The following is a 13,005-nucleotide window of genomic DNA, read 5'->3' as shown; positions in this document are numbered from 1 at the left end:
TAGATACTTAAATTTTTAGTCACTATTATTTGAATTTAGACGTTAATTTTAGAGTAATTAAATTTTATAAAATTAATTATTAATTATTAATTTATAAAATATTTTAAATTGATATAAATAAGTTTACTAATTTATTAATTTTATTATAATATTAAAATAATTTATATCAATTTAAAAATTACATTTAAAATGGTATTTTAATATTTAATTTTATTTAAATATAAAATTAAATTAATAATAAATTAAAAATATTATTTAAATTAAAAATTAATAAATTAATTTAAATATGGATGCATATTTTTCAAAAACTTATTTAATTTTTTAAAATCTTAGCAAATAACGTCTAGGTTTTGAACTCTGTAAATTACATATAATTGCGTATAATTTGATAAGTATTATTCCTTAATATAACACTTTTGATTTATTTGCTATGGTGTTTCCAAATTTATGCAATTATAATTTATTTATATATTTATTATTGAATATAATAAAAAGTAATATTTTAACATCAAATTATTGAAAAAATCCTTTTTTTTAAGTTTTATCTTTGTACAAAAAATATTTAATAATTATTTAGTGCGTACTAATGTAAGTATGAATATTTTTATTATTGTATTAAAATGAAGATGAAACATAAATATATACAAGTGTATGGAGACTTTTTCTCTCCAAATTACAAGCTAATTACGTAAATATGCACTAATCATAGGAGTCTATCATTATTAAATTAATTGCATATAATTACATACAATTTTTTACAATAATTATGTACAATATCCTACAATAATTAGATTGGAATGAAGATGAAACAAATATTTTCATTATTGTTAGATTATGAAAAAAAATATTATAAAAAAAAGATATAAAAAGATTTCTAAATTTATCAAATAAACTGGAGTATACAATACAATCTATCATATATCTCCGCATTTTATCCAATACAAATTTTGCACGCTTGACCTTCAATAAGAACTTCATCGCCTACCATAAATATTTATTTAAATTAAAAGTAGTAAACGTTAGTGCAAAAGACCAAGGAGATAATCTAAATGATGAAAATAATAAAAAGACCAAAAGGAAAAATTATAAAAAAATCCCAAAGGCAAACCAGGTTTCTGGTTGTACTCCTTAATTGCCTTTTCATAATCTACATGAATTCCTTTGGCACTTACCACAAAACACAAGGATGCAATTTGTTCAGTACAAGATGTGCATTTGTTAGCCCAAATAGCAACACACGCCAGTCATACAATCCATATTTTGTTGTAAAGACAATTTTCCATTCATTCCCATTCCTAATCCTAATTTGATGGCAACCACTTCTTAAGTCAATTTTTTAAAATATACAACCACCATACAATTCATCCATTAAATCATCGAACCTGGGAATATGATATTTATACTTAATGGTAATGTTATTGAGTGCTCTGCAATCTGTGCCCATCCTCCAATAACCATCATATTTAGGCACCAAAATTACTGGAACAACACATGGGCTCATGGTCTCTTGTACCCATCCTTTGCTCATCAATTCTTCAACTTGAGTTTGGATTTCCTGCAAAACAGAATCAACATTAGGAAGAAAATTAATTTGGTTAGAAAGGTCATCAACCAAAGTGTTGTTTGTGCAATAAGGTAAATAAAGAGGTTTGCTAGAAAGTAGCAACTTCTTCACTTCATTCACTTTCAGTAATCCACTCATTTTTCTCTCATGTGTTTCTCTCTTTGTAAGTGTTTCACTCTTGCTCTGTTTAGGTGTTTCACTCATCTCTCTTTTCTCTTGGACTCTCTTTTCTCTCAATTTGATTTGATCCTCACACACCTCTCTAGGAGATAAGGGTTTGAGAATGATCTTCTTATTATTCTGCATGAAAGAGATTTTATTGGTGAAACCATCATGAATAGCCTTGGTGTCAAACTGCCACGACCTCCCTAACAAAATGTGAGTTGCCTCCATTGGAACCACATCACACAAGACATTGTCATTATATTGTCCTATGGATAGGTTCACCTCCACTTGCTTACTCACTGTCATCTCTCCATCTTCACTAAGCCATTGAAGCTTGTATGGCCTTGGGTGCGGTTTTGTCTCCAAATTCAATTTGGTAACTAGTCTTGAGCTAGCTACATTGGTGCAACTTCCTCCATCAACTATGAGTGAACATATTTTCCCTTGAATGGAACATCTAGTATGGAAAATATTTTCCCTTTGGGTTTGGTCCAAAGCTTGCATTCTGCTTCCCATAAGCCTTCGAATCATCAACAAATCACCCTCCAATGCATCCAACTCCACCTCTATATCCTCCTTCTCTTCTTCACTTGAAGGTTCACTGTTTATTTGTCCATTTGATAACATGTACATAGTTTTTTTTGTTGGACATTCCGCAGCATAATGTCCCCTTCCTAAGCATTTGAAACATTTTACATCACTTGTCTTCCTTTTAGGTGGTGAATTATTATATCTATTAACATGGCTGAACTTGAGGGAACTCCTTTATCCTTCATCACCTTATCTTTCCAGTTGGAATTATTATTATTGTTAGAACTCCTCCTCATGATTCCTTTCCTCTTAAGTTGTTGTTCTACTTGGTTAGCCTTGTGCAACAAGTCCTCAATGTCAATATACTCTTGCAGCTCCACAACATCCCTAATATCGTAGTTCAGTCCATTCAAAAACCTAGCCATGATTGCTTCATTTTCTTCATTCATTCCAGCTCTAATCATGGTTACCTCCATCTCTTTAAAATACTCTTCCACACTTTTATTTCCTTGAGTCATTCTCTGGAGTTTGAGTTGCAACTCCCTATTGTAGCTTGCTGGAATATATCTCTTCCTCATAATCCTTTTCATTTCTGTCCAAGATTCTACCATGGGTTCTTCATATCTAGTTCTGTCCCTTTGGTATTTATTCCACCAAGTTAAAGCATAAGCTGAAAATTCAGCTGCTGCCAACTTCATCTTCTGCTCCTCATTGTACTCATTGCAAGCAAACACATGCTCCACTTTAACTTCCCACTCCAAGTAAGCATCAGGATCACTTTTCCCATTGAATGTGGGAATATTTAATTTGATTCCATCAATTCTCAGAGTTCTTTGTTCTCCATCATTTTCTCTTCTCCTCCTCCTATCTCCTCCTCTAATTTCTGGATTTACTTGTTGTGCTTGCTCCATTTGATCCAACCTCTCATGGAGTCCATCACTTTGTTGTTTCATTATCCTTTCCAAGTGTTGTGTTAAGGCTTGCTTCTGTAGTTGAGACAATCCACTATCTGACGGTTCCCCTGCCATGCTCAAGTAAACAGATTACAAATAACAATAAGTTTGGGCCTCACACCACTTTCTCACGTGTTTACACTCAACACTCGTGTTTCACACAATAAGGCTTTTTTTTCTAATGATCACACTGCCTTTTACCAATCTTTCTCTACTTAAGGTTCTTACAAGAATCAAGCAATCAATGCAGAATCACTTTCAAAAGTAGCAATCAGAATCAATTAAAAATAATAGTAAAGAACAAAATAGTGAAGAACAATTTCACTATCAACGAACAAGCAAGACAATTAAAAAAACAGCAAGCAAAAACAATATATAGAGAAAATAAAATATGTAGACAGGACACTTTTAGAACTTTTAATAAACACCAAGTATGCACTGAATAAGGACTATTTTTTTTCTGTTTTCCTCTTGTTTTTTTTTTTCTATTTCTGTTTTCCTCTTCTTCTTCCTTTTTTTTTCTCTTCTTTTCTTTTTTTCTATTTCTTCTTTTTTTTTCTTTCTGTTTCTGCTTTTTTTTTAAAAAAATAACAAAATAAAAAAAAAAAATGAACAGTGCCGTGAACAGCAGTACCGTGAACAGTGTCGTGAACAGTACCGTGAACAGTAATGAGGGGGAAAAAAAATTCAGGATGCACAATTATATTATGACTCGAACCTTTGCTCTGAATACCAACTGATATGAATCCAAATAGACATGACAATAAAATTGGGAATTTAGGGTTACGAAACGGAATAAATTCAAAACAGTAACAATAAAAACCTGGATAAAGGAAGGCGCCACAAACAAAGTTTGATAAGCCTAAGGATGATCGCCACAAGAATTAGTGGATTCTTGATAAGATCGCAAGATACAGGGAAAAACCCTAGCAGATAAACACTCTCTAAAATTATCAAAATATCCGTCCCCCTAATCTGAGTTCCAATAGTGTATAAATTACAAAGGTCTTTTCTTGTTTGTAAGAAAATAAGACAATACTACAATCCTTATATTTGAAGAATGATCATTGTCCCAGTGGTTAGGTTGATACTCTGTACTTGGTCCTGAGTTCAAATCCTAACTCCAAATAAAATAATATTCCAATCTTGTTGTGTGTGACCCTTGGGCTTGGATGTCATTGGTAAGGAGTTGCTGGAAGCAAAGAGGATTGAAGATCTTGTGTATTAGGCTTAGCTAATTAATTTTTTACTGTTGCACATCTTGTGTTTTGTTTTTAGTGCAGTTGGCTTATTTTGTTCCTAGGTTGTTGGCCTTGAGAAAAGCAGAGAAAGAGGAAGAGAAAAGGGCTAGGGAGAAAATGAAGCAAAAGTTGGAAGAAGACAAGGTTTCAACATTTCCTAACTATTTTGTTCAATCTTGTTCTTTTATTGAGCTAGTTCTTATCTGACTTTTGAATCAGATCATAGGAACTGTCTTTAATAAGAGTATGCATGTGATTGCATAAGTGTCTTTAATCAGATCATAGGAACCATTTCCTAAATCCTAAATCTATGTTGCTTACGTCTATTTGATCTTGTTTTACTTGTGAATTAAATCCTGATCTTTTGTCATGTGGCTGTTGTTGGATACTGATAATACATTTTGGGATTTGAATTTATTTTCCCTCAAGATCGTTAACTTTGAAGACATAAAAGTCTAGGACATTAATTCAGGCTGTATATGTAAAGATAAGTCACCATTGTCCATACATGTTGTCAAAAATGAATAAAAATCGTACTTTAAGGATAAAAAGTTATTTAAATCTGATAGATTTATATTCTTTTGAATCATAAGTGTATATTTCTTTATAAAAACCTACTATGTTTTTTTTATCAGCAATAAATAAATAAAATTAAAGGGGATACTTTAGGGGTATCCTAACCCATATAAATCCAGAAGTAAACTTCCTATAATATCCACAAGCGAAACTCTCCTTTATGGTTGGAGCAGAACAACCTTAAAGTGAGAAAATCCTACCCAAAAAAATAAAAAAAATAAAAATAACCAACATCGACGACCACCGATTACACATATGGTGACCCCGCTTTACACCTAAAAACCTAATATGTGATTAAAAAAATGCTTCCTGGAGCTTTTGGCTTACTACTCTTTGGCCGAAGAGTGGAATGCTATTTATAGGGTGGTCTGAAATCCTGAATGCTTGGGTGTATAATCCACATTTGATGGGATTAACCGTGTTCTTTCACTTGGAGTATATTAATATCACAATTTAAGTTCATTTATTATCCTGTATGTATATATTATCATGTATGCTTAAATATAATATTTCTTTTATGCCTCCTACCCTTATTTCTGTATTTTAATTCCATATAATATAAACGTAAAAAAAAATTATTCAGTCATTTGAGGTAATAATAATGTAATGTACCCTTGATAAATTTTTCTCACGCAAGAAGAAATAAATCCTGAAGCTAAAAAGTCCTTAGATGTTTTCACGATCATGATTCCAATAATTTCGATGTAAATAATTTTAAATTGAAGTCTACTGATAATAGCACGACTTTTTCATTAATCAACAAACTAAAGTTTTGTAAGGGTATCACAATTTATGTAGTACACTTAAATCGTTATCACTTCCACAATTTTAATTAAAATATTAATCAAAGTTGTCCCAACATCACATGACTGAAATTGTTTCAATATCATACAATTTCATTTTTATTTAGAGCAAAGTATTTCTTGCTTAGCGTGATTTTAGTATCTATATTTGTAATAATTTTTTTATCTATTTTTGTAATAAATCACAAATGACCCCTCCCATTTAATTTTTCCAATTAACTCACTCTAATTGGTGTTGTACAATTATCAATCTTTCTGTCAAGCAAAATATTATGTTCGTTCTGTTTTTTTATTTTATTTTATTCTAACGTGATGTCATGAAAATTTACTTCCAAAATGGCATTCAGGTTTTGTACGTTGTTTGATTGTCGTATCTTTGAAAATTATTGAATTTTTACATGAAATTCTCATATATATTTAAAAGATATATATGTGAAATAGTTCGAAATTAATTGATGGTAAACAATTACACACTAAATAGTGTATCAAAAACTCTTTAATGAATCTTAATGCTATTTATTTAACATCACCATAAGTTAGCTCAGTTCTGGTCTCGCTGAAGTACAACAAGTGCGAGTACCAATTATTTACGAGAAGCTTTACATATTTTATTCTAGTAGATTCATAATTTATTATCTGTATCTTTGCATTTCATTGAATTTAAATAGTTAATTTCATTATATTGTTTTAAGAAAAAAAATCCTACAAAAAGGAAGTAGCAAAATCAAAAATGTAAACGCGAGAGATCAAAGTAGAATTAATTGTAGTTAGATAATGAAAATAATATAAATATGAAATGATTTGTATATAAGTGTGCTTGGGTGCAACATTATTATTTTGGAACACCCGAAGAAATAAAAAGTGTTCAAAGTCTCTAGTTCAGTTCTGCTGCATGTCATTGACATCACCATACTTGGAAACTGATATACTAACCAATATTTCACTGCAATTTTATGCATTATTGTCTGCAATTGATTCTCCTTGTATAGTGTATATATTTTTGGAGAGAGAGGAGTGTGATACTGAAACCACCCATCGAACAACTGGACCATTGCACAGTGTATTTCTTTACCAGCAAACCTTTCTCTGCATTTCAAACAGATAGAACACACTCATGCACCATGTCACGATAACTACAACTTTACCTAAAAAGGATGCAAACATCATCGACTTGCCTTGAATTTCTCTCTTTCATGACTGTCTATGTATGCCACAAGTTCTTCTTGTTTTATCAAAGCCTCGTATAAAGCCTGTTTATGAAGTTTAACACACTAGTTTATAAATATACACACAAAAATACTGAACATGATACCACACAAATACATCAAAAAATTAAAAAAGTGATTCAGAAATAGATATAAACCCTTTTTGTAGCTATCAACTCTGCTTCCAATGCATCCACACGATAAACTGCAGCATTGAGCAGCTCCTCTTTCTCACATGGCATCACATTAGGCTTTGACTGAAGCATGTCAACTTTCTCTTCAAGCTCCCCGAGGCGTTTTAAGGTAGATGAGGAAATGTTTGTCGTTGTGAATCCGGGAGCACGTAAAGGAGGACCAGATTCCTCCTTGGATGTTGAATCAACAGTTATGTTAAGTATACTTGAGGCAGAACCAGATTCTGAGTGTCGTATTCCCTTAGTCACACGAAAAGCTATTGAACGAGCAATAGTATAAAGGGCCAAAATGAAGCCAGCTGTAACACTCAAGTGATTCTTCATATTTCAGTACTCGATAGAAAAAAAAAATCACCAATCAAAACTAAGTTACATTATTTATCTTAGTTCAATATATAAATTCATCTGTATCGTATATTAAAATTTATTTCACATGCAAAAATTAAAGTAGTTTATCTTTCTTGGGATGGGTGCGGACTTTCATTAATTTGATTTTTCAAATTCATACCCAATTTAAGTAGACGAAATGTATTTGGATTTTTTTAAATTTATTTAAAATAGATTAAATCTATTTGAAAAATTTGGACTCAGCTCAACTAGGTCCAAGTTGGCTCGACTTGACCAGGGCCTGAGTGGACTTGGCTCGATCTAGGCCCGATGTCGACTCAATAGGCAGATTCAACATGGGCACGAGTCGACTAGGCTTGACCGAAGCTCGGATCGACTCAGTTCGATATGGGCTCGAACCGACTCAGCTCAACATGGGTCCAGATCGACTCAACTCGACTTTGGTTTGGACCAAGTCGACTCGACTGGACCTTGGCCGACTCAGCTTGACCTGGCCCAAGCCTGCTTGACTCTGCTCGACCTGGGCACGGGCCAACTCGTTTGTACTTGGGTTAAGGCAAACTGAGCTCAACTTGGGTACAGGCCGACTCGGCTCGACATAAGTCTGGATTGACTGGTCTCGATTTAGGCTCAAGTTGACTCAACTCATCTTGGACTCGATCCGGCCCGAGTCGATTCAATTGGACCTAAGCCCGGGTCGACTCGACTGGACCTTGTCTCGTGTCATCTTGGCTCAACTTGGGCCGAATCGATTCAAATTGACCTAGGCTTGGGTCGACTCGACTGGACCTTGGCTTGAACCGACTTAACTTAACCTGGATTCAACTTAGACTCGGGTTAACTCAAAATCCATTTTGGATAATCCAAAAATGTATATAATTTATATCTAATCCATATCCAATTAAATGGATTCAACTTCAAATCCAAAAGAATGGATTTGAATTTGAGATAAATCCATTTAAACAGACTTAAAAATAATATAAATTTGGATAATTATGAATTGGATTTGGAAATTTGAAATTTTTGTATTGGGATAGATAAGTAGTTAAGTACAAGTTCAATGAACGCAAAAATGTGAGAAAAAGAATATCAAGCACAACTTATTGAAAGGGATAGTTATTGAATTGGGATTGCAAGTTTTTCATTCCTTTAGATTTTTTCTGTATACCAACGTAGAAATTAATTATGACAGATATTTTTTAAAATGTCATTTGTTGGTTAAGTTCAGAAAAAAACAAATAAGTGTCTACATCCATTCTCAGCTAACAATAATAGCATGTCAAAACCAATAATTGTGCATGAACTAAATAACCTGTTGAGCAAAGTAGCTTTCTCGATGTTGCTTGTTTCTCAACAACAATGGCCTTGTCAACTATGGGAACATACTCAACTAAACGTCCACCATGTCTAGCCTTACCAACCAATCTTGCCTGGATAAACGTGAAGTCACTTAAATTTAAATTTATTGAAACTTTTTTTTTCTTGCTAGCTCAAGATCAACTATAGTAACAATGTATCATGATCACTCACTTCTTCATAGACAGGAGTTAACATAGGGCTAATACAGTTCCCACATGGTTTGGGAGAAGCAATGTCTTCAACTTCAGATCCTGATTCTCCTGTAGATGTATCACTACCACCTCTAATCTGTTTTCTCATTAGCCCAAAATCCAAAGAAAGACAAGACTTTGTTAATATAATATCTGAAAAATCCCAACTTACAATTTTTCAGGGTTCAAGATGGTAATGGAAAATTTACCATTGGATAAGATATCTTGTCACATTCAATCACTTTCCCCACGTCGTTAGAAACAGTTACTATTTGTTCAGAACATCCCATTTCACCACTAAGTACCATCTGCATGCCCAAAATTGTTCTAGTTGAATCACAGACACAGTAAGATGAAAAGTAGAATTAAAAATCTGAGAGAACTAATTAAAACTTACTGATTGAATCACAGACACAGTAAGATGAAAAGTAGAATTAAAAATCTGAGAGAACTAATTAAAACTTATTGACTACAGCAGTCACCTTTAAAGTGTTTGGGTCCTTCCATGGCCCTTTGTCTGACCTCATACAACCACCTTGATCTACACAAGTACACATACCACCAAGAAATTCTGGAAGCTCGCTGCAAAGCTTACAATTAGTCAGAATTCTCAAATGACAAGTTCACAGAGAAATCACTCCATTACCAGACTTGAATGTAGAGTTACCTCTCATCTATAATCTCAAGTAATTTACTCTGGAACTTGTTTCCGATAACCTGATGGAACATTCAAGTATCAATTAAACCTATACCTAAATTATCTCCGAGCCAAAAATATGGAAACAATAACTCAAAATTATCACGTACATGGATCTTTGAAGTGGTTTTGGGATCAAGAAATGTTTTAACCGTGTTCCAGAGCATCTTAAAACCAGGACCAGCATTGATGATGAACATTTGACAGAGTGTCTGCACAGTAGAGAATAGAACTTAGAAGCACTAAATGAATGAACAATATGAAAACTCAAACAAAATGAAGATAAAACCTACATACTTCAGGATAGTAATCACCATCAATCTTCTGCAGACGGGTGATCAGCTCCCGTGCAGACTTTGTTAGGTTTTTGAAGCCCTGGAAGCCAAAACACAGCATATTATTATAAACTCTAATCTTAACTTTTGATTAAGTTCAAGTTAAAACGTTGTCTAGAAAACATTCATACCATCTGGACACATACAACTTACCACGCCTTGAACATCCAAAATAGTTGTACTTGAGTCTATGTGTCTCTTAGCAGCTATAGAGCAAGCCGGAAACTTAACAGCAAATGTTTTCTCAAAACTCTGAACATGGTATCTCAAATACCTTTCCAAGGTAGTTACTTGCATAAGCTTATTGGGATCAACTTTCCCTAGCCTCTCAATATAAACAGGCCTTCCTTCCTTATCCACGCCATGATAGCCGTGTGGGTAGTATTTCAGAACCTCATTCAACTCCTTGAATTCAAAATCCTACAGAGCGGAAACCACAGTGTAGTATACATAAACCACAAATTCGAATAAATAAATCAATGTTCAGATTATGAAATCGAATACACATTGTTTCAAATGCCTCACCTCCATTATTGTATCTGTTCCATATTCTTTCCTCCATTGGATCATGTTGGCCCACATGTGCTTTGCTTTCTCAATATCAAACTTCCTTGCTTTCAAGAATCTGCAAGAAATGTGCTAAATTCATCTTTAAACAATACAACAAGGTAAACAAGTCATATCCATATGTGAATTTCCTGTGTCAGACGTTTATCAACAGAAAAATATGCAAAAAGATCATGCTTGAGCTATTAGGCCTGTATTGAAAAAAAAACACAAACAAAAACTAGTAAGAGTGTTTGGGACCTCAATAGCATATGGTAGTCATCATTTCTTGGAGGTAGCAAGTTATCCAACACAAGCGCCTGTCGAAATGCATCCACTGCTTGGAGCTCTTTAACATCTCGAACATCCTCAATGGAGAGGGAATTGCTCCTGCTACCACCTTTTCTGCTTCTTTTCTTCTTAAAAGAATGTCTGAATTTGGTTGATGCATTTAGTGCTCTCTTTTTCAGACTGCCAATTCTTGTCCACCGGTCATCCTCTGAATTATTCTCGAAACTCAATTTCCTCTCTCTTCTTTCATCCAATCCTTCAAAGCCTAATCAAAATAACAATAAACTCAATTTCTCAAACAACTAATAATTTCTTGGCAAGTATCCAATCCATTGAAGCTTAATTCCATTCAATCACGCTCGGCTAGCTAATTCACACCTTAGAATCTAAAAGAAATGAAATCTTGATACAAATTCTTAACCAAGAAACATTGAAATAACTATGAGAAAGTACAATTCCAAACAATAAAGGAAAGGAGGGCTTTAGTTACTCACAGTTGTTGGTTGACATGTCAGCGAAGATGGAATGGTAGTGAAACAGAAATCAAAGGCACAAATAACTTTCAAAATTTATAACTTTTTGTTTTGGGTTGAATGACACGTGAGTTGGTTATTTTCTTTTCGGAGTGTTCTTTAATAATGAAGCGGACACACGGAGTGTCGGCGGGAGACAAAATTAATGGTACAGTAAATTTGGATACAACATTATATTCTCAGAAACAAAGAAAATCTAATGAACAAATTGATATATATATATATATATATATATATATATGCTTCACCTCATTCACATATAAATTATCTCTATTATCACTTTTTTTTTTGCTTCAGATGTTATTTTCCTAACTTTGCCTTGGTGGGTCCACCATTCATGAGTTCATATGTTCAACTTGCCTCCAATTTACCTTCCTCTTTAACTTCTTCATATTTCTTTTTAATTCTTATTCTACCTTTATGAGCTGTTTCTATTATTTGCTAATCTTACCTCTTTTGACCTGTTTCTATTATTTCATATAACATAATTTAGTGTGCTTTGGATTATACAATGTCACAATTTGTTTTAAAAGTTCATTTTAAAATATATAAAATGGTAAATTCACTTCCAAATTATTGTCAAATATTTTTTTAATCTGGATGGATTTATTTTATAAACATTTATTCATAAAATAAATTATACTTCTATAAAAATTCTCATGAAATTGAAAATACCTTTATTATATGTTTTTCATCATACAGTATTTTTTATTAAGCATTACACAAACATCCTTTCATTTTATAAAATTTGTGTAATTAAATCCCGGTCCAATAATGAAAATGTCAAAGTTGTTGGATACTTAAACAGTAAATTTTAATATTACATTAAAATAATATGTTGTATTCTAAAAAACACCAGAATTATTTTTAATTTGTCATGATTAATTTTTTATTCAAAAAATTTAAATTATATTATTATCATCATTATTATTATAAATATGAAAATTTATAATTTATTTATTATATATTCTAGGTCTCTCAAATTATATTTTGAAGCAATTATCATTAAATATTTAATAGTTTCAATTTTTTACTACAGGAAGAGTTTTGACTTTGGTGGATTTGTGAAACAAAATTATATTTATAAAGGCTTAAAGAAATATAATAGATCATTTATAAATTCTAAAAGGTGTTTTTTTGTTTTTCAATCATGCTATTTAGCATAAATCTATTAGTAAAATATAATCTTCCCTTTCGAACTTTTTTTTATACAGAAAATCCCTTAATTTTAATTATTAGATTAAAACAACACTTCTCATTCTATATTCAATCCAAATTGGGATTGAATATAGAATTTTGGGATTGAATATAGAATGAGAAGTGTTGTTTTAATCTAATAATTAAAATTAAGTGCTCCCGTTATTATAATTAAATCTGAATACACGTTTTTCTGTATTGAATGAAAAAAATATCAAAGTTTTCCGTTAAAAAACGACGGAAGAATCTAATCCGAATTTTAAATGGTCGGCTAAG

The 13,005-nt window shown here is 32.2% G+C and overlaps 2 protein-coding genes across 3 annotated transcripts; both read right to left on the bottom strand.

Moving 5' to 3' along the window:
* Positions 1–1,336: 1,336 nt before the first annotated feature.
* Positions 1,337–2,356, bottom strand: LOC137822212 (uncharacterized). Its single transcript, XM_068627111.1, has one exon. It carries the CDS (start codon positions 2,354–2,356, stop codon positions 1,337–1,339), a length of 1,020 nt encoding a protein of 339 aa, XP_068483212.1.
* A 4,238-nt stretch (positions 2,357–6,594) lies between these two features.
* LOC137821009 (phosphatidylinositol/phosphatidylcholine transfer protein SFH8-like) lies at positions 6,595–11,737 on the bottom strand. Of its 2 annotated transcripts, XR_011082729.1 has the most exons (15): positions 11,494–11,737; positions 10,970–11,264; positions 10,688–10,787; positions 10,316–10,582; positions 10,125–10,202; positions 9,938–10,039; positions 9,798–9,847; positions 9,613–9,712; positions 9,340–9,438; positions 9,111–9,227; positions 8,893–9,010; positions 7,197–7,531; positions 7,009–7,083; positions 6,803–6,919; positions 6,595–6,722 (listed from the first exon to the last, which is right to left on the bottom strand). XR_011082729.1 is itself a non-coding variant. In XM_068625396.1 (14 exons), exons 1-14 carry the CDS (start codon positions 11,507–11,509, stop codon positions 6,902–6,904), a joined length of 1,770 nt encoding a protein of 589 aa, XP_068481497.1. In that variant the 5' UTR covers positions 11,510–11,737; the 3' UTR covers positions 6,595–6,901. The 2 variants fall into 2 exon arrangements, 1 of the variants encoding a protein (XP_068481497.1); XM_068625396.1 differs by having other exon boundaries at positions 6,595–6,919.
* Positions 11,738–13,005: the final 1,268 nt, after the last annotated feature.

The sequence above is a fragment of the Phaseolus vulgaris genome, chromosome 9 (assembly GCF_000499845.2).
Source record: "Phaseolus vulgaris cultivar G19833 chromosome 9, P. vulgaris v2.0, whole genome shotgun sequence".
Lineage (NCBI taxonomy): Eukaryota > Viridiplantae > Streptophyta > Magnoliopsida > Fabales > Fabaceae > Phaseolus > Phaseolus vulgaris.
Note: the sequence above shows the minus strand (reverse complement) of the source record. Positions and strands in the feature narration are given on the sequence as shown.

Excerpts from the sequence above, each read along its gene's own strand:
- LOC137821009 (XM_068625396.1), bottom strand. Across the intron at positions 9,848-9,937 it reads AAACCACTTCAAAGATCCAT|GTTATCGGAAACAAGTTCCA; the intron begins GTACGTGATAAT and ends ATGTTCCATCAG. Across the intron at positions 9,228-9,339 it reads ACAAGATATCTTATCCAATG|ATTAGAGGTGGTAGTGATAC; the intron begins GTAAATTTTCCA and ends ATGAGAAAACAG.
- LOC137822212 (XM_068627111.1), bottom strand. The coding sequence starts at position 2,356 with ATGTTATCAAATGGACAAATAAACAGTGAACCTTCAAGTGAAGAAGAG.